This window comes from Drosophila melanogaster, chromosome 3R (assembly GCF_000001215.4).
Source record: "Drosophila melanogaster chromosome 3R".
In the NCBI taxonomy this organism is placed as follows: Eukaryota; Metazoa; Arthropoda; class Insecta; order Diptera; family Drosophilidae; genus Drosophila; species Drosophila melanogaster.
This window is the reverse complement of record NT_033777.3, coordinates 9,513,269-9,533,483: the sequence shown is the minus strand read 5'-3', so window position 1 is coordinate 9,533,483 and position 20,215 is coordinate 9,513,269. Positions and strand designations below refer to the sequence as shown.

The 20,215-nt window shown below is 45.6% G+C and overlaps 5 protein-coding genes and 1 non-coding gene across 13 annotated transcripts; 2 read left to right on the top strand and 4 right to left on the bottom strand.

Annotated features, from left to right (window-relative positions):
* The first annotated feature begins 472 nt into the window (after positions 1-472).
* On the top strand, positions 473-5,246 carry by (blistery). 3 transcript variants are annotated; one of them, NM_141644.4, is made up of 2 exons: positions 473-2,744; positions 4,526-5,246. In NM_141644.4, the coding sequence occupies exon 1, from the start codon at positions 500-502 to the stop codon at positions 2,660-2,662; it is 2,163 nt and encodes a 720-aa protein (NP_649901.1). In that variant the 5' UTR covers positions 473-499; the 3' UTR covers positions 2,663-2,744; positions 4,526-5,246. The 3 variants fall into 3 exon arrangements, with proteins under 3 accessions (NP_649901.1, NP_001163569.1, NP_001163570.1); NM_001170098.2 differs by having other exon boundaries at positions 473-4,230; positions 4,531-5,150; NM_001170099.3 differs by having other exon boundaries at positions 473-5,246.
* Positions 5,247-6,246: 1,000 nt separating this feature from the next.
* Positions 6,247-17,477, bottom strand: CG8176 (uncharacterized protein). Of its 5 annotated transcripts, none has more exons than NM_001104254.2 (13): positions 17,317-17,477; positions 12,134-12,431; positions 11,508-12,068; positions 11,249-11,444; positions 10,593-11,189; positions 9,688-9,948; positions 9,177-9,282; positions 8,762-9,102; positions 8,531-8,703; positions 7,731-8,464; positions 7,340-7,675; positions 7,041-7,270; positions 6,247-6,978 (listed from the first exon to the last, which is right to left on the bottom strand). In NM_001104254.2, the coding sequence occupies exons 2-13, from the start codon at positions 12,161-12,163 to the stop codon at positions 6,881-6,883; spliced, it is 3,663 nt and encodes a 1,220-aa protein (NP_001097724.2). In that variant the 5' UTR covers positions 12,164-12,431; positions 17,317-17,477; the 3' UTR covers positions 6,247-6,880. The 5 variants fall into 5 exon arrangements, with proteins under 5 accessions (NP_001097724.2, NP_001262419.1, NP_001097723.1 ...); NM_001275490.1 differs by having other exon boundaries at positions 10,770-11,189; NM_001104253.3 differs by lacking the exon at positions 17,317-17,477 and adding an exon at positions 15,984-16,373.
* Kdm3 (Lysine demethylase 3) lies at positions 12,546-17,477 on the bottom strand. Of its 2 annotated transcripts, none has more exons than NM_176434.2 (2): positions 17,317-17,477; positions 12,546-15,223 (listed from the first exon to the last, which is right to left on the bottom strand). In NM_176434.2, exon 2 carries the CDS (start codon positions 15,207-15,209, stop codon positions 12,645-12,647), a length of 2,565 nt encoding a protein of 854 aa, NP_788611.1. In that variant the 5' UTR covers positions 15,210-15,223; positions 17,317-17,477; the 3' UTR covers positions 12,546-12,644. The 2 variants fall into 2 exon arrangements, with proteins under 2 accessions (NP_788611.1, NP_001287255.1); NM_001300326.1 differs by lacking the exon at positions 17,317-17,477 and adding an exon at positions 16,027-16,373.
* mir-2283 (mir-2283 stem loop) lies at positions 15,885-15,960 on the bottom strand. The gene has a single exon (NR_048353.1). It is a non-coding gene; the product is annotated as a mir-2283 precursor RNA (primary transcript).
* Positions 17,478-17,575: 98 nt separating the features above from the next.
* Positions 17,576-18,662, top strand: mRpL47 (mitochondrial ribosomal protein L47). Its single transcript, NM_176433.2, has 4 exons — positions 17,576-17,721; positions 17,800-18,082; positions 18,134-18,411; positions 18,465-18,662. Exons 1-4 carry the CDS (start codon positions 17,618-17,620, stop codon positions 18,613-18,615), a joined length of 816 nt encoding a protein of 271 aa, NP_788610.1. The 5' UTR covers positions 17,576-17,617; the 3' UTR covers positions 18,616-18,662.
* Rlb1 lies at positions 18,657-20,157 on the bottom strand. The gene is made up of 2 exons (NM_057751.4): positions 20,095-20,157; positions 18,657-20,037 (listed from the first exon to the last, which is right to left on the bottom strand). The coding sequence occupies exons 1-2, from the start codon at positions 20,119-20,121 to the stop codon at positions 18,673-18,675; spliced, it is 1,392 nt and encodes a 463-aa protein (NP_477099.1). The 5' UTR covers positions 20,122-20,157; the 3' UTR covers positions 18,657-18,672.
* Positions 20,158-20,215: the final 58 nt, after the last annotated feature.

The window sequence follows — 20,215 nt, the reverse complement described above, 5'->3', positions numbered from 1 at the left end:
TATAAAGCTGTTCTTTCACTTTCGCAATATCTCTGGATTTGGTTGATACAGTTTTTGGTGTCACCAAAAATCGAAATTTACAAGTAACCAATATTGCAATTTTGTGAAATATATTGATAATGTAGTTTTAATACTTGTTATAAATGATTACAATTACTGTAAAGTTTTTTTCTATCGTACGATCGAACAAGGTCAAATGTTGCTCATACGCACTTTTGCCACAAATCTGTCAAAAATATTACCCATACGCCAGGTTGGTCGCACTATTAAAAGTTCATAATTAGAAATGTTTACCTAAAAGATGGGTTGACGAGGGCCTAGCCCACTGTGCCCACTCATGGCGAACCAGAAACTGACTTGAGGAGGTTGACTTGCTGCTTGACTTGCCACGCGAGAGAGAGGTAGAGAGAGAGAGCGGAACGCCAACGCCGACTCTACGGTTTGAGTTGTATCTTCTCGACCTTTTTTTTTGAATCAGTCTTTTGGAATTCGCGAAACAATGCGGACGCCGTACGAAGAAAGCGCTGCTGCCGCCGACCACAAATATCAATACCAATACACCGCGGCCAATAATAACAATAATTACTATAAAAACTATAATGTGAATGGCAATGGGCAGGCGAATGGAAATGGGAATCTAAGTGGAATTGGTAATGGAAATGGAATTGGAAACGGCAATGGATATGGAATACCTTATCACGCGCGCGAGAACTCGCTGCCATTTAGCTATGGCATAGCCAAAACTTCGACACCGTTGCGAAAAACTCCGACACCGACGCGAGTGGATAGTTTTCTAGACTTTGATTTCGGGCCAACGAATACGAATGTGAATTCGAATAGTTCTAGCAATAATGGCGGTACTGGCGATATGATAAAGCCACCAACACGTCTAACGAGCCCTTTGCTGGTGCGCAAAACGCTGGGCAATGCCGTTAGTCCCACCAGTTCGACCAATACCAACACCATAGCCAATACATACCACTACACGTCGAGCAGCGCAACGCCGACGCCGGTGAGAGATAATTTCGAGCAGCTGCTGCGGGAGCGACGCGAAAAGGTCTACAATGAATATAGGAATCTGGATAGGGAGTCGTCCGGGGAGCGGGCCAGAGTGGCACCCGCTCCGCCGCAGAGGCAATACTACCCGAGCGATGGCTATGGAATTGGGCTGAAGAACGATAGCAATGGAACCCTATACCGCAAGAGCCCCTCGTCTAATGGGAAATCAACGAAATACAACTACGATTTTGAGTTCAATCTGAATCTGGATGATGTTAGGCCCGAACCTACACCGTATACCACGAGGAATATTCACTTCGAGGATCTGCGGCTGGATCAGGATGTGCCAGATGGCGTGGTCAATCGGCGGACCATGGAACGCAATTATCACACAATTAACAGCTTGGAAACGACCCACAAACGCCAGCAGTTGGAGCCGTTGGAGCAACTGGGCGCCGTTTATGGCCAGAACCACATGGAGGAGACACTCACGCGCACTCGTCGCGATCTCTCCGCATCCACATCGACATCCAAGTCCACCTCGCCATTGCCGGCAATAGGAGTACCAGCTATAGCACCAGCTTCGCCCATTTATGCCACCAGTACGAAGAGAGTGAGCAACCCAAATACCAATGGCCAACAGCAGATGACGCCTAGTCCCACCAGTAGGCCAGAAACGCCCGCCTTTCCGGTCACGCCGCGCACGCCTTTTGGGGCATCATCATCATCATCTGCGTCTCTGGCGCCGACGACCCAGTTGCCCCCAGAGTCGATCTACCAAACAGGGCCACGTCGTGGCGTACCGCCTGCACTGCAGCCACTCGAGGTGTCCGCCGATTCCGTACAATTTGCCCGTAGTTCGTCCCAGTTCTGGTACAAACCAAATCTCACTCGCGAAGATGCCATCGCTCTGCTGGCCTCTGCCCAGCCGGGCACGTTCCTGGTCAGGGACTCCACCACGTACAAGGATTCCTATGGCCTGGTGGTGCGGGTGTCCCAACCGCCTCCCGGTTCACAGGAGCTGGTGCGTCACTTCCTCATCGAGCCCACGAAGGGGGGAGTGCATCTGAAGGGCTGCGATGACGAGCCGGTGTTCACTTCACTGTCCGCCCTCGTCTTCGAGCATTCCATAAGCCAGCTGGCGTTGCCATGTCTCCTCCGTCTGCCCGATCGGGATATAGTACCACCGGTGCGGGCCACAACCCCTGCCCAGCAGCATCTATTGGCCCACGGAGCAGCCACCAATGTGCTGTGGCTCTACTCCTGCGACACGGAATCGCTGACAGGAAACGAGGCCATCCGCAAGGCCATCCGCCAGATGTACGGTCAGCAACCCTTGCCGCAGCCCACGGAGGTGCACTTCAAGGTCTCCTCGCAGGGCATCACGCTCACGGACAATACGCGCAAGAAGTTCTTCCGGAAGCACTACAAGGCGGATGTTATCTCGCACTGTGCCATCGATCCGGAGAACAGGATGTGGACCAGTGAGGGCGAGTCTGACAAGAAGACCATCTTCGCCTTCGTGGCCAGGAGGTCGCACAGCTCCACGGACAACCAGTGCCATGTGTTCTGCGACCTGTCCGTCAGCCAGCCGGCGGCGGCGATTGTCTCGTTCGCCAATCGGACACTGCCCACCGAAAAGCTGCGCAACTACGTCCTGTAGGAGGGAGGGGGCGTGGCACGGGTCAACAGGTCAGCAGGCTGGATTCCACTTCCATCCGTGGAGTGGAATGGCGCACAAGCAGGTGAGACGCATGACGGGTGCAGTTTTGTTATGGGTCGTAAATTAGAGTACATTTTGGGTGCGGTTCGGCCTTGGGAGGCGAAATTGACAATTACAGTAGTCCTTCGAGAGGGTGAGCTTAGTCGCGAAATTTAAAACAAACAAATATTCTTTAGACTCCAAATTTCAAATTCTATATTCATTTTTCTAAAGGTCAAACAAAATTGGTCGTAAAAACGTTTTAAAAAGTACTTTCTAGAAACGATTTCTTTCCGGCATTTGTTTGTTTTAAGCATCGTATTTGTATTTGTCTGAAACAAATTGTTTCTCCGTGGTTTGGTTGAGACATTCTTATTTTTAGAGACTTTCCCTTGTTGTTTGTTTTAAAATAGATATTAGTTGTGCTTGCGGAACAATAATTTTGGCTATATCTCACTGCCCTTTTTCAAATTTTTGTGGGCCTCAAGCAATGTCCAGAGAAACTTTCAATATTTGCCTTGCCAAGCTGTCACTGTATCATCATCGTTCTGCGCTACAAATGGGAAACCTATTAAAAACGCTTCACTTTCTGGGGCCCTTCCGTTCGCCTGGGTTCGTCTTCAAATTGTTTACTTTACATAACGCCCTGGCTGTTTGTTTGTTTGTTTAGCGGTTTCCATATACTGCCGTAGCACACATATAGATATATATAGCTATATGTACATACATACATACGAATCCAAGAGCGCCATGTAGAAGCATTTGGCTAACATATCTTCTGGCTACACGTTTTTCGCAACGGAAGTTTCTGTCATGAGTCAGTTGCCTATAAATGATTGAGTTTCGAATTTAGAATCGAACAGAATCAAAGACATCCAACACATGCACATCCATTGCAGGGTCGCCACGTTCTGGAGGAGTGGCACCAGCCCAATTTTGGTATTTCTTTCGATTTGATTAATTCCCCCTGCTTCGTTCACGGTCATGTGCTGAGGTCGCCAGATAAGGCCATAGCGCTTAACTGTGCATTGCCATGCTATGGAGGCAACTTTTCATTAGTTGGCATTTGTGTATATATTCGCTATCAGGCCGCCAGGTGATCCACTATGCTATAATAATAGCGTCGAACAGTTGGCTGCAAATTGTGGGGCCTAAAATAAGATCTGCCCACAGAAGATATAGAGTTTATAGTTATTGCTGTTCTGCCCTGTTCAGCTTGGTTCTGTTGTTTATTTAGCTCTAAAGATACATCGTTTTTTGAATCACTTGATAAGAGCGAGAGACTCGTTGTTGATCTTGCTGGGAATTATTCTCCAACGATCGTTCGATTCCACCTTGAATTTTTTCGGAATTTTTTCACTTGAGCCTTAAAGCGGAATATGCAAATAAACAGACGGCAATAGAAATCGGTTTTCGGTCTCAATATAGCGCAAAAGTTGAAATAAATTCAGGCGAACCGAACCGGCGGGCGTCAATTGCGCATTTTAGAAAAACCGCATGCCGAACACTCAAAACATAATTCCAGGCACGTTTGCGTTTATTTTTTTCAATTATTCCACTACCGACGACGAGGTTCAGTAAAAAGTTACTGTAAATAAAACGGGAGGTTTAAAAATGGTCTAAAAGAGATTTAATATTTAAAAGAGCACTCCAACTTTTCATCAGACCCCCATTGTTTGCTCGATCAAATGATCTATTTGATCCGCAATTAAGCAATTATCCACGAGCGTGTACAATATAGATACAACCATATGTAGATACGATTGGTGGGGATTGGAATTTACGAACTTGTTTAAATCGGATTTCTTCTTTCATCTCTTGCAGGCCAGTGGAATCGGAATCATGCGGAATTATGCGGAGGAGGAGCCCAGTGCTGCAAGATGTACTAACTAATCACTTTACGAAATTGTGTCTTGCGATATAATGAGCTTAACTGCGAATATGTTAACAGGAATGATGTCAGCCGTAGTTTATTTAGACACGCACACACTCAGAAGTCGGCGATATTTATGGCGAAGCTAAAACATATGTACACATGGGTACTATCAACTTGAATTGACTAAATGCACAGTGGGACAAGTGGATGGCCGAGTTCGATAAGATTGGTAACTATTGGAAACGCCACTGATTCATATTTGTTTATATGCCCAAGTTGTAAACAAAGCCATGAAGATTGTGTTAAAATTTTTGGAAATTCCAACTGGCATTTCAAGGAATCTCGTACCACTGTGCTGGGTGGCGAATTGAAACTGATCACCGAAAGTTGACTGTTTATTAGCAAAAACAGTATGGATGTGTATATATGGGCGAGTTGTGTGTTTTTATATAGGGTGCGCTTGTCAGACAAACGGAATTAAACTAATCTACCACATAATTTTAAACCGATTAATGTTAGTTTAGAAAGTTGTTAAATAAAACCCAAAAGTACAAGCCAGAGAGCTTGTTCCCTAATTTATACCAGTAATATCTATATAAATATATGTATGTATATGCTTAAGCACTACTAATGCAGTCAATATAAATAAAGTGCAATGTTGTTAAACAGATTAGAAACCTTTTATTAATCTAACTCCTTAAACTGACTTGCGAAAAGCTCAGCGCCCAGCATCTGTTAATAATTTGTTATCTAACTAAAAATACAGCAGCGACTGCGTTCTAGATTTCAGGGCTGTTAATTTTATATATCAACAGACATCAGTGTTGTTGGGTCGGTTGGGTTGCTTTTGTTAAACAATTAATGGGTTCTGTACCCGCGGGCAATGGCAATATACAATATGCATTTGTATGAACACAATTGTTTAGTAATTTAATCTTATCGTTCGCCAGCGTCGGCGATCTCTATACGCTCAGCTAACCATAGGAAGTGTAAAGTATTTTTTGTACTCCTCCTGTCAGTCACCCTTGCATCCATTGGATTCGCATATTGCCGGAGATTCCAACAGATTCAAGATATAGGTAGTCTCCTGCCTCCTAATGGACGAGTGCAATTTGTGTTTTTTTTGTATTTTAAAAGGCAGCCCACCAGTCAAGTGTGCCAAGTGAAATGAAAACGCGTCCGTCGACTCGACCTTGAGATCAATTTGTGGCGGCGGCATGACGTCATCGCCTTTCGATGGTAGCACAACGACAGCTGCCCCACGATTTTAAAAACATTTCTTACAGAAATTTACAAATTAAATTTTAGGCTAATGCTCCCCAGCGAGATCTGTGCACCCACATTTTAATGATTTTGATTTCAGCATTTCATTTCATTTAATTTCTTGTTCTATTTTCAACGGCCTGCTAATTTCCTATATGTACATATGTATGTATTTATGTGTTCGCCTTGCCAGGCGCCCCAAAGAGACCGAAACCAGTTTGTCATGTTCTTTGCCTAAATTCGATAATTAATTGATCGCCGGAGAAACGAGAGTCGCTGAAAACGACGACAAACTCCGGTTGCATGAGCACCGCCCCGAGGTGTCGCCTTATCCAGACCAGATGATGCCCGGTGACGAAAGCAATATCCATCGAGATTCCAAGAGCCAAGACGCAGTGCAGGTTTTGTATCTTACATTTAATACATTTGGATTTGGTTGTGTGTACAAAAGTGAACATAAAATTAACGTTCGGTGTGTTGTTTTTAGATATCTACATAGCTACATACAATATCGTTCGTTTACATCATATTCAGTTAAACATAATAAATACACTTTAATAATATATACTCGCATACGTATATATATAACAAATAATACATCCAGATTTTGCAGGCCCGCATTTCGGACCTCCCGCAGGCAGATTCAACATTTCGCGTGAAAAACAGAATTTTGTGTGTACAAAAATACATAATAGGTCCCACTTTCGATTTCGTTTGGATCTAAACTGTTGGAATGCGAATTGATAGAATTTCCAGTTTCCTCAATCTTGTCGTGCTTCGATCTGTGGAAATCTTAAAGTTTGTCAATTTCATTCCGCATTGTGATGTCCATTTCGAAATCAAGAAAGGGGGGTATAATAAAAAGCTCAGAGAAAACTATGTAGGCTCCTCTATTCGTGTGCCTAATTCAATATGGTTTGGGTGTATATGTGGTTGTCTCATATTTAAGATTAGTTACAAAAATTTCTCTAGTTTTTCACGAGCCTATTGCCATATTGCCATTTTTCGTTCCCATTTGCCGTCTATTGAGTGGGGAGTAACTAATTTGACTTCGCCGAGTACGGACTGGTGGACCCGACCGACGGAGGCGTGGGTGTGGCTCCACTGCGAATGCCATCGCCTTCGCACACATATTTTCCTGAAAAGTAAACAAGAGTTACGATGCTGTTTATATTACACGTATGGTATATTCAAACGCACCAGAAACGAAGCGCCGTTTGACCAGCGACAAGCGATAGCCGCTGCCCTGGAGCTCAAACTCGATGCCCGAAAGTGTGGTGCCCTCGCAGTTGAACTGAGTGGCCAGTAGTGCTGGTGTAGAGGGACCATCGTTAAGCTCCAGGCGTGCCCGCAGCGTCCCCACTCCGCCGTCTTGTGAATTCTGCGAGATGTCCGTAAAGTTCCACACCAAACGATTCGATTCGCCCAACCTAGAAACAATGAATGCGATCGGTAATAATAGTTAAAGAAATTGTATCCATATTTCTATTTCCTATTACCAGGCAGAATGCGGCTTTGACTGGACATTGCGCACAGATCCATTGACGGGCACCGAGAGCGTGACATTCAGAAGGGGCGAGGCACTGGCCATGGCGTGGTTATTGTACTTGTAGTCCACTTTAAGGGCCGTGTAGCTGGACTCACACTTCCAGTAGCTGACAAGTTGGAAGGGACACGAGCTGGCTCCCGGCTTCGTGCGCACCTGATACTTGAGTATGTCCACGTTGAAGTAGGAGGCAGTCGGGTTATTCTCCGCCTGCCTTCGGAGCAGGGCCGTTAAAGCACCCATATTGAACTCCAGCATCGTGCTCACAGAACTCGACTGCTGGCGATCTCTGCAAATGCGAACGAGATTATTTGATATCTACAATTAACTTCACAATTACTTACATTTGCACCAGTTTTCCGTTAGGCACCAGGTTTTCCAGATTCTGAACGTGCTTAATGCGAAAACCCAGCTTGGCTGGGTTTGGATTATTGGCTAAAAGGCCGGCAATGCCAGCTGGGAATGATAGCATCATATCACCGGACACTTTCACCTGGCAGCGCGACTCATCGCTGCCCCGAAAATATGCGTGTATGATTTCGTGGAATGCCACAGCCAGCGGTATAGTGTCCGAAATACCGATTGTAAGTGGAGAGGGGCCTCGCGAGGATCCCACTCCCCCGATAGCCGTACGGAACTCCAGACTGCCAATGCTCTCGGCTCGATTCATGGCCGTCACCGGTGCCGGGGACATTCTGCCGCGACCTGGCGCTGTCCCTGTTGCCGCCGGTCCAATGGCAATCATATCAGAGCGTCGTGATGGCGGACGTGGTATGGCTATGCTTCCACCTGTTGACGCTGACGTCGGTGTTGGTATTTGCCTTCCGGGAGGTTTTCCCAGCGTCGCCGATGAGGGCGCCGACATACTCATGTCACCCAACTCTGAGAAGATATCGCCCAGATCGGCATAACGACTGTTGGTCGTGTTGTTTGCGTTATTATTGTTGGACAGCGTGGGACTCTGCAGCGGGGCATAAGGATGCACACTGGCCGTGGGAGTGGAGGCATTCGATATTTCCGGCGACTGTTGACGCGACGCCGGAGCTCCTCTCGCTGCTTGCAACTGCTGGCTGTGATGCTGCGTTGGAAATATATTTGTATTTTTTAATCACATTTATATAACTTTCTAGTAAGTGGAACTCACTGAAAAAACTCCAGTTGGGGAAAGCGAAATGTTCTCCACGGTGGCACGCAGCTCATCCACGCTGGCCGACATGGGCGCTTGACCATTCTTCAAAGGCTTAATGCTGACATGGATCCGACGTTCCTGTTTGTCATTGTCCGAATCCGTATCCGAGTCGGAATAGAAGCTGCCAGCTATAAGAGTTCGCCATTTAAGTCGTGCGTCCAGAATTAATTCAAGTTAAGAGCTTACATTTATCCTGGCCCTCCTCCCACGCTATTTCCTTAGCAGGCTGTATGCTAAATCCCTCCTCATCGACCTCATATCCAGTTCCGGTCCCACTTGCGGCGCCCGGAGCTGTGATCGAAGCCGAGTTGGTCAGGGCGCCTGCATTGGGTAGGCTCCCACTGGCCACTGCCGCACCTCCGCTTCCGCCCATGCTACTTGCTCCTGCAGAATCAACGCTTCCTTGAGCTGAGGTCACCGATAGGGCGGCCAAGCCACCGCCAGCGCTACTGCCGCTGGAATTCTGCGTCTTCATGCTGCGCCCATGGTCGTCATAGTCCAGCAGCGTGTTGTTGCCTCGATCCAAACTAGAAAATAATTAAGAGAGCGTTCATGTTTAGGATTTTGTTAATTGAGCCTCATAAATATTTTGTGTACCCACCTGGTGAGGCGTTCTTCCTGTATGTTCTCGGCGGCCTCATTGTCTTTCTTTTTCTTAGCCTTTTTGGTTTTTGTCTTGTCGCGACGACTGCGTAAAATGCCAGAGACTACCGGCGAAAGGTGGATCACATTAATGAAAGCAGGAGAGTAGAGATTCTTAAGTAAATAAGCAAGCTAATGGCTAATAGAATACACAGGAAAAGAAGATGACACCTCAACACATCAATATACTTCTGTGTTGAGACTTCGGTGATGGGAATATATAGTTGAAACTTAAATGCATTGTCTTTCTCAGAACTCAAACACCGCCTTAAAGTGCTTCAATAACAATTAGATGTTAATCGGATATGAGAGAACACTAAGTTGAGCACACAGAAAAGCCTTTAAATATACATATTAAGGATAGGTACATGCAATTTTTTCGGGTGGAAATGTTGTACAGGTGTTTTAGAAGTTGGACGGGTGGTGAAATGGGGGCCAATCAGTTTCATTGACATTCTTAAATCATTTACCCTGAGAGTTTGATGTGAATATATTTAAAAGTGACGTTGCACGTCTGGACGTTGTCGTTGTGGCGGTTGTTGCTGCTGCAGTTGTGGCTGCCGTAGCTGCTGCAGTCTGTTGTAGGTGCTCTTGCTCATTTAATGACTTCGATAGCTGCTGCTCGCTTGTCGTTGCGTTCAATTGCTTCTTCCCAGGCGCACTCGCCGCTGCAATTGCAGTGGCACTTGCGGTTGGAGTTAAGGCCTCTGCCGGTTGCTGTTGTGTCTGATCTAAAGTTTTGATTTCGATTAGTCGATCGGTGCACGGATGGGTGGATGATTGGATGATGGATGATTTGGATGAGCAGTGGTTGATGGATGCGATGGTTGTGTGCAAAGCATTAGTACGGAAATAAGACAGAGAAAAGCATAGAGAGAAGATTGCAGTTGTAAGTGCTATTGGTTCAATGGCATTATGGCATTTGTGTGTGCGTGTGGATGTGCAGTAGTAGTTGTGTAAAAGTCAGGAGAATTGTCTGATTGATTGGCTGGTGTTTGAGTGTACACTTAAAGATCGCATTAAACTAAGAAATGAGTAAAATAAAAATAAATAAAATTATTTACAATTATAATGAATAAAATACTACTTTCTAATGCTAACTCGTGAAATTAATACATAGCATTAGATCCCACAATTTCTAATAACCAATTTAAAACTTTAGGCAACATGAATAGGTACAATTAAGAGTCGACCATAAACGTAAATACATACAAAAGAACATATAAGGAAATATCTTACAGAAGAATAGTTGAAATTGATAGAACAAATGATAGGCCCCACAAGTAGATACATGGAATAAACTTTAACCATACAACGATGTAAATGAAAAATAATAAACAAAAACATAAACGAAATAAAATCAAAGAGAAAGAACCTTGATTGCTAGTATCCTCAGAATTAGGGGAATTTTTGGTGATATTTGTGGTAAGATTATTCGTGCCAGTTGTTGTTGTAGTTGTTGCTGTTGTGTTGTTGGTGTTCAAGTTGTTGCTATTGTTGCTTGCTGTTGTCGTGGTGGTGGTATTGTTGGTGCTGCCACTTCCGGCCATACCGAAATTTCCGGCGCCTGCAGACGGTTGCTGTTTGGCAGTGGGCAAAAACCAGGATCGCAGGCTTTTCACCGTGGATGTGGCTCCACCAGTCGGTTGCGATTGTATTCCCGATGCATTGGCTCCCGCCAGCATGTCCGGCGATGTGGGACGCGGAGAGCCCATAGCTCCCAGTATCGGATCCTCGGCAAAGGGTATACTACCGCTGGCTGCACTTCCGCTGCCCAGAGAGATTGCCGCCAAGGCATCGCCCCGTTGATCCATGGACACCGCACTGCCCGAGGCCGTCGTTGCTGCATTTCCAGCCCGCAGAGCAGCCTGAATGCTGGTGGCCGAATTGGAGTTAGATGCGCTGGCCGAGACCTGCGGCTGTTGAAGGCGAGAACCACTCGACAAGGCCACATACTCCAGTTCAGGCATTTCTGTAATAACAATTTATTTATTCGTTTAAAAGGTGAACATAGTTAACAAGTGAACATACCTGGCTTCTCCAATCCCGTGTATTTATTGAGCACAAACTGTTCCAGGAGTTTATCAACAGACATGTCGACAAACTGCCTCTTAAAGTCGGAATGTACTTGACCCACCATATCGTGATTGTTTTGCAGCATTTCTAGATACGTGGACAGAAACTCCTTCATTTGACGAAGGTGCACCTCCTCAATCTCTTGAAAGCGCTAGAATGGATAATATAATATAAACTAATTTAAACTTAATGCATCTAATGCAAGTCTTCTTACCTTGCAGGTCTGTGTCATGCGTCTCTCAAATTCGTTCTTAATGGGGTTATGCTTGTCCAACAAAGCCTTGTACTCCTCCTGCAGTTTTTTCAGCTTGCTCTCTAGCTTCTCGGCATCCTTGTGCGAGCCGTTGTCCTTGCGCAGCTTCTCCAGCTCCTGGACCTTGCTGGCGTACAGATCGCGCAACTTTTGCACTGCCACCGTCGACGTCTGGATGGCTTGGACACACTCAAGAGTCTGCGATTCCTCCTCCTTGACGGATTTGTGCTTTTTGTGCAGCTCGTCGGCATACTTGGCAACATCCTTGACCAGCTCAGTCAGCTTTTGCACCATCTGCAGGTGGAGCGTGGAGAGCTTCTCTGCCGATGTTCGCAGTATGGTCCAAACAGGAGCGAATGTGCTATTTAGTGTACCAGCCTTGTGGGCCAGCTTGGACATCATCTTTGAGTTCTGCTCCTCAATGTTAGACTTCTCGCGCAGAAACTCGGATAACTCCTTGCTGGCAATCAGGCCGAACTTCATGTTGTGGTACAGAACATCGTAGCCATTGTTCTTCTCCCCCTGGATATTAAATGGAAGAATATATTTAAGCAATGATCCGTCCATATGCACCTTATTTAACTCACCCAAAAATAATCGTTGAAATCCACCGTCATTTTAGTTGTATTCTTAATATTTCGATCTCTAGGCTAGTTTAGCAAAAAAATTATTTTCCCTTTCCACTCTCGATTAACATAAAAGGCTTTCTGGCGTTGTAATTGACTTGACTTCTATATGGGCGCCAAATTAGTAGTATGATCCTTACGATGCTAATGTCTGCCTGGGCTGGACTCCTCATCATCAGATTCAGCTCCGTCCTCAGCATGCATGGGCATTTGTTGCTGGAGAGTATCTTGCTTAGGCTTAGTGTTGTCTATGTAAATACTAGAAATTTCAATTAAATCAATTAATTTGAATTGATATTTATTTAGGTTTTTAAAATAGAAAATTTACTTAATTATGCACTGGATGACAAATAAATAAATGTACCTTTTATTTAGTTCTAAGTAAGTATTTATTGAATATTTGACAATTTTTGATCTTAAAAAATAATAATAAATGTTAAATAGTTGAAAAAAACTAAAAGGTAAGAAAATTCTAATCTGCATTTAGCTTGGTTAATTCCGCATTAAGTCTCTCATCCACAGCTCTGGTCAGGATGGTGCAACAGTCCTTGATGGCATGGTAGATAATATTCTTGATCTGAAGCTTGTCCTCGTGATTTGTGTGCGAGTGCGAAAGCCTTCTAAACTCGTGAGTTAGATGATAGCAGTGCGTGATATTTTCCGGCGATACAAAATCCTCGGCCACCTTAATACAGTTGTGGAGATTTTGAACCTGATGTGGGGCGCCAGCTGGTATAAAGACTGCGTCGCCCAAGCACTGGACAATCGGATGCCCCTCCACGCCATACTCTTTGAATAAACGAGCTCGCAACTTGTCGTCCAAGTACCAATTCTGATCGTGAATTGGATCGTGATCCGGCTCCAGACGGAAACCCTTCTCCAGGGTCACGCGGTTAAGTAAATCTCTTATTTTGTCTGCATCGCGAGCTGGAAAGATGTGCCAAAGTGCTCCGGGTAATACATCTGGCGATTGGCAACGAGCTCTAGTGATGTAATCGCATCCGCCAATTTCTATGGCTTTCTGCGTGGCCGCCATCTGAGGTCTCGTGTCCCCATCCTGGGGTATTCCCACATAAACCATTATGTTCACTGCATCCGAAATGTCCAAGTGAAGATTGGTTGTACCCTTGTCGGGGTGCAATGCTGAGCCATATGCGTTGTACATTTTGGGTCCTAAGTCTGGTGGCACAAACATCTTGGGTAAGCAGCTAGCTATGTTAAGGTTTCCCGTGCGAAGTGTGTACTCCGGCATGGGCAGTCCCTTCATCAAATCAGCAAACCTGGTGGGCAGTATTTCGGCAAAATCATCACCCGGCGGCCAATCCTTAAGCTTTAAGAGCATTGGCTTGCCATATGCATCTGGCAGACGCTTGGTCATGCACTGAAAACCCTCCCAAAAGTGTCGCATTGGCTGATTGGGCACCAGATTGCCATTCAGGCAATTAATAAGATCATTGGGCTTGTCGCCAAAGTCCCGGCAAAAGGCTTGTGGATGCCATAAGTCTAAGTTCAAAGAGCGAGCCACCTCCGAAATCATAACTGGCTGGCCGCATTTCCAAACCTCCTGGAAAAGAACTCGATTATCCGGATGCATGGCATCGGTGAGTCTAAGCAGTCTGCCATCGCACAGAAACTCGTGAGGAACTCCTGGAGCCAACTGAGTGGAGTAAGCAAAAGTCATGGTCCTTGGTGGAAGAAACCTTCTCAAGCCGGCCAATCCCTTTCTCAGAAAATTAATGTGCTTCAAATTATCAAACGCCGTTGTTATTGGATCCTTTCCCAAGGTTTCCTTGGTCCACACTCGACCTGGAACATAATCTACACCTAGCTCTCTGGCAAACTCCAACTTCGTGGCGTGCAGTTGATCGAGGCGCTGTTGCTGGTGCACCTTCTGCTCGGAGGCCAGCGACGAGTAGCTGGTGTGCTGCTTCAGCTGAGACTCCTTAATCATATCCTGGATCACTTCCTTTGATTGTGCATCTTCAATCGCTTGCTTGCTCAGAAGGCAGCCGCAGACCTGTGGCACCTGCCACAAAGTACGAACCTCGTGCAGCAGCCTGCCCAAGACGTTGAGGGCATCTCCGGCTATGATCTGTGTTAGCATCAGCTCGGTAAGGACGTGCTCCTGTGGGCCACTGGGGTCGCTGCAGAGCAGCCAGTGGTACTCATCGCATCCCTTTTGGGCAGCGTTCTCCGCTCGCCGCAGTCGCAATCCCTCCTTGCGATCTTTAACGCAGTCCAGACACACTCCAAAGCCGCACTTGCGGCAAGTCCAATGGTAGTTGAACAATGTGGTGTCACACACGTCGCAAATCTCTCGTGTTCCTTTTACGGCCTTCTTCCAGGCAATGGTTCCGTCCGTATTCTGATGCAAACTTAAAGCCTCTGCTTCCTGGTGCCAAATATAGCAGAACTGGTCGCCGGCATGGAGTAGGATGTACCTGCAAACCTGTATATCCATGTAACCGCTGGTCGGCGGTGTATTTTTATCCGGCTGCCAAATGGCGATGTCCTCTGGTGAGGGCTCGCTGTAGGGATTTGGGAAGCCAACCACGCACAGCTCTCCATTCTCATTGAACTGAAGGCGTCGGAACTCGTAGAACCGGCAGTAAACGTCGCTAACTGAACTGGGTTCGCCCTCTGTTGTAGCCAAATTTCTTCTTCTGCACTCCCGACACTTGGGAATGGGTGATGATCCTGCTATCGGCTGTGCCTGCTGCAGCTTAAAGCAGGGCAAATCCTGCAGGAATATCGAACCACTATTTCGGAACTCATCGTGCCGCTGCTGCTCTTCCTCGGTCAGCGGCGGCACTTGGCCCAGGCTCTCTTCTTCCTGCTGCACTCGCTGTTCCGCTTTTAAAGTTGGATTCTCCACTTCGCAGCAAGCTCTTTTTATGGGCAAGGAGTCATTGAATATGTGTATCTCTATGATGGATTTTGGATCAGTGCGAGTGGAAATAGAGAATGAGGTCGAGGATATGGTGCGTTTGCGACTCGTTCTCGTGGCAACCAGAGCCGCCAATTCTTTTTGCGACATTTTAGCTCCTCTGTCTTTGGAAACGAGAAAAGAGGAAAAAAGAAGGATCGTGGTTTGAGGTGGTTCATTGTAGACTCTTCAACTGGCACCCTGGTAATGTTTCCCATGAGGAGGTGGCTGCTGCTCCGTGCTCCCTGCTCTTTCTGCATTGTTATTTAATAACATTGCGCCTCGAGGCGCGTTCTTCTGTTCGCGTTTGACTGGATTTCGCGCATCTTGCACACGATTACAACGCGCCCGATGTTGCAACATTGCCGGTAATGTGGCGAACAACTTTCGTTGGCTTTCTTCCTCAATGCACACGCACATCTTAATGAATAGAGCAGAGCTTTAAGAGAATACAGCACAACTACTCACTGCCTCCACATTACCAGACACACAGAAGTAGCTTACATTAAGTTGGTTTACATTAGACTAAAGAACTGAGAAATGGTTGTAGTTAATATTCGTAGATAAGATTTCAGCATTAAAATTGGCACTGTTATAAGCAATGGTGAGTTTGATGAAGCAATCGAGCATTGGCAAGCCATTTACCGATTCTTTAACTTTAACTTGAGGTCAACACTGGTTGTGTTTGTAAATAAACGATAACTGAGTTTCTTTATCAGTGTATGTGAATGTATTTGCCTAGTATATCACGAGAAAGCAATAAATTACGGAACTTTAAATATAATTTAGCTGCTCCTAAAATATCACGTATACTAAATGATGTGCACATAATTGTCGTATTCATGATATTTTCGGAGCAGCTCAGGAGTGAGTTTTCATAGTTACAGTTTCATATCTTGGATGGGAGGAAACAAAATTTAAAACTTACACTGCTAAAATGAAAGTAAAGTCAATGACAGCAGCTATAGCTGCAGGCATTGTATATACATTTTATTTTCGGGAAATTTAAACATGTGCAATTATGTGTTGACGCATATAGAGAGGGTTCCAGATAAACACATTCCATAAAAATAATCACATGTTGTATGTATGTACACAAGTATTTATCACCAATGGGCGTCGCAAACTAAAAACTGTAGGAGTAGTGATGAGGGTCCCCTCTAAAACATCGCTGAGTAAGTTTGGGCAAGCGAAAATTCAGCTATTTGTTGCTACTTTCATTAAGAACATGATAATCAACCGATTGGCAAATGAAAGGTTATCGCACGATATGGCGACGAAACCGGGGGATTCGGATTGCAGCTAACAGCGCCGTTAACAGGGGCAACAAGTGGCAGCACAAGTCCGGAGAAAGCAAACACCGGAGGAATATGCAGAACCCGGATAATTAAGGCGACACCGTTAAATTAACCCCTGGTCACAAAAAGCCGAAGCACTCACACACACGCGCGCATGGCGACAGTACAAACAAGAAGACTTGTTTGTGTTTTTTTTTATTTGGGCGTTCACCGTGAGCAGAAAAGTTGTTCGAAAAGTGGGAAAGGGGAAATGATAAAAGCACGAAAGCCGAGCGAAGAAAACCCTACAAGTTACTCCGTAGCCCCCACATTGCGCCTTCCCCTTGCCAAATTGATCAATCAATTCACTCGCTGACCTTTTAACTCAATGATGTTCTGCACTTTATATAACACTTGCTAAGAGCAGACAAACAAACAATTAATATGCCCACAGATACACAGTCGCTTCAACAATAATGCTGCCTGATAAGGCAGTGAGATAAATATTTATGTACGCTACACTGCGCTGCACGGCAATAGTACCGGGGAACTTGGAGCAGCTCGGCAACACTGTCCTGTTACTATACCGTTCTACATTTGTTTTTTTTTTTTTCATCCTGGCGTTACTCTTCAATGAATTTGTTTTTGAATGCCCATTTCGAGGTGCAAATTGCTTGAATTCGCTGTGATAAATGCACAATTAACAGGCACTTGGCAGTGCATTCCCTGCACTCGCTGCAATTCAGAACCGCTGCCTTTGTCGAGTTTTATCAATTTAAATTTGTGTACTGAAACCCACAAACACCAGCACACAATCACACATGCATGCACACAGCCAAACATTAAGTTGGCGTTCCTTGGCATACAAATTGGATTGGATGGAACAGAGAAGATGACAGTGCAGCGCGTTGTTTTTTTCGGGGAGTGGCCACTTCACTTACATTTACTTATTGCATGTTGTGTAATGGCTTGAGCCAAACTTCTGTAATACTTTAGCCCGTGTAAACTTCAGTCGATTTGAAGCGAAAAATTCGATTTTTCATTAGCACTGAGCGAAGCGCAACTAGAGCTGGCCAACAAGTCGATGCTGAAATTATACTATCGACTAATTTCAGTTGAAATGCATGGCAGCCCTGAAATGGAGTAAAGCCCGGCTAAAAATGTAGTACGCACGCAATCCAATAAATCGATACAAAAAAGTATCGATTGTTATTGCTTCAGCTGTTTTGTTCGGTCGAAAAAATGTCTTCGGCGTTAATAAAATGTTTAAATTTGGCAAAAACTGTGGGAAATGCGACAGTCAGGAGCTTTTTGGCAGCTCCCAAGCAGCCATGGCAGTCGTGCAGGTCCGTTCTCTTTCACAAATCCGACTTTTACACAGAGTAACCGATATAAACGCGCCTTTGTTTTTATGTAATATGTAGTGCGGCTGCCCTGCAAACGCCGCATGTTCAAATGCCGATGCAAATGCACACTTCCGCTGTTCGCCGGGATCTTATGGAGTTCTTCGACGACAAGAAGAACTGGAGCGAGAATGAGGTGAAGGTGGGCCGCGCCTGGCGGACGGAGGAGCTGCGTATCAAGTCCAACAAGGAGCTGCACCAGCTGTGGTTCGTGCTCCTCAAGGAGCGCAACATGCTGCTGACCATGGAGCACGAGTGCAATGACAAAATGGAAGTCTTCCCTAGTCCGGAGCGCATCGATAAGGTGGGCGATATTTGATGGTGGAGATCCTTTTCTAAAACTTTAGAATTGCAGGTGAAAATCTCCATGGAAAACCTGGAGACAGTAGTGAGGGAGCGGAACAAGGCGTATCACCTGCTGGAAACAGGTGAAACGGGTGAACGGCCCCAGAAGGCGGTGAAGAACGCATTTGGCCTGCAGGTCTCATACAAAGCATGCGAACACGCCCTGCCGCCCTTCATGAACCTCAAATGGATTAAATCCCGCAACATTGGCTACGGCGGCAGAGCTGTGAACAGATTCCTCTTAAAGTACAGGGAGAAACTCTACAATGCCAAGCGCAAGGCCAAGAAGTATGTTGCCCTTAGTTAAATGGGATATCTCAATAAAAATTGTTATTTTGCAGCCGCTCCCGCAACGAAGTCATGATGATCCTGCGTCGCAACCCCAATTTCGATCTGGATGTGCTGCGTCGCCAGTTCCCCGATGTCAACGTGGACAAGCTGCGCAACGAGGACAAGATTCGTGGTCACTATGTGCCCAAAGTTGGCGTGTGAGCAGCAAAGCTGCAGTTATTTAGTTATTAAAACAACAAAATACCATTGACATCATCTTTAATCTTCGTCAAACTTAATCTTTGTGCCCTGAAACGCGGCAATTTTCGGCTTAAACTTCTGTTTGGCCACCCAAGACGGGTGCATGCCATCGGTGGGCAAAGGAGCAGCAGTAGCGGTTAATTGATTGATACTTGGAGCAATAATTTCCGCCGCCTGGCCGTCGTCGCCGAATGTAATCTTCTTGCCTCTAAAATCACCAATGATTGGTTTCTGCTGTTGCTTAGCCAGCCAGGAGGGATGACGATCATCAGTTGGCTTTCTCGCTTTGAACTCTGGCTGTCTTTCCGGTTTCTCCCGATATGTGTTCGACCGTCGATCCTCATTGCGGAACCTTTTGACTGGCGGCGGTGCCTGTTCCTCATCAGCTTCGCTGTCATTGTCCCCGGAAAGAACCACGGCGCTGGACAAGTAGGGCTGGCCTGATTCCGTAATGAAGAAGGGATCAACGACATGTGTGGGACGATTATTGTCAAGTTGTGGTTCTTCTTCATCGATACTTGGCTGCCTTTCTAATCGTGGCTTAGGCTTCTGCTCTCTGGCTGGTTTTTTCTCGAAGGGTTTTGGCTTAGATTCTTTCGGTCTGCCTTCTAGTTGTGGCTCTGCATTATTCTCCTTGATTGTATTTAAATTCTGCTTTTTGGAACTGAGCTTAGTTATCTCCGGGTTGATCTGCTCATCAAAAGCTTGTTTTTTCTGAAGGTTTCTTTCTTTTTTGGCTGGTGTTTTAGGTGTCTTTTCCTTTTTGACTTTGAGAACTGGAGAATTTTCAGTTTTTGCAAAAGACTGTGGTATTTCCTGATCATTTACTTTGCTGACTTGAAGAGTGGGCGTTTCCGCAGTTGCTCCATTAACATCTGCATCCACCACTTTGTTCTGCTCTAACCACTCCAGTCGGTTTTTGGTTTGGGCCTTCTGCTCCTTCAGCTCCTTGCGCTTCCTCTTCCGCTCCTCAGTGCGTTCTATTTTGGCCCTTCGCTTGCTCGTCTCTAGGATCTCCTCACGCCACTTGGCCTCCTTATCGGTGGTGCTCAGCTTCAAGGTTTCCACAAACTTGTCCACCAGTCCGTGCATCAATTTGTTTAGCCGCAGCATGGCAATGCCCAGTTCATCCGGCGTGGAGCGCTCGTTAGCAATCACCGCATTGGGATTTGTGCCCTCCTGCAGGAGCGACTGGCGTACCATATCCATATATTTTAGAGCCTTCAACTGGGCCAGGCATTCTGTGTTCTTGCGTAAACGAATCTTTTCCTTTTCACTGTCTGGATTTTTGGCCAGAGCCTCTTTTGTCTTTCGCAGCTTTTGTACGATTTTGGCGATGGTCTGGGCGCGTGCCTTTTGAATGACCTTCTTGTTGGATATCACCTGTAAAAGTTCTTTTTAATTAAAACTCTATAATTTTAAATAAAATCGTTTATTTACCAAATTATTGAATTTCAATCTGTCCATGCTGTTTTCGTTACAGTGGTGGTTGAAATAATAGACTCAGGCTTGAGTCCGTGCTAAGAAACGGTGATGCCAGCCCGTTGAACTTAAATTAACA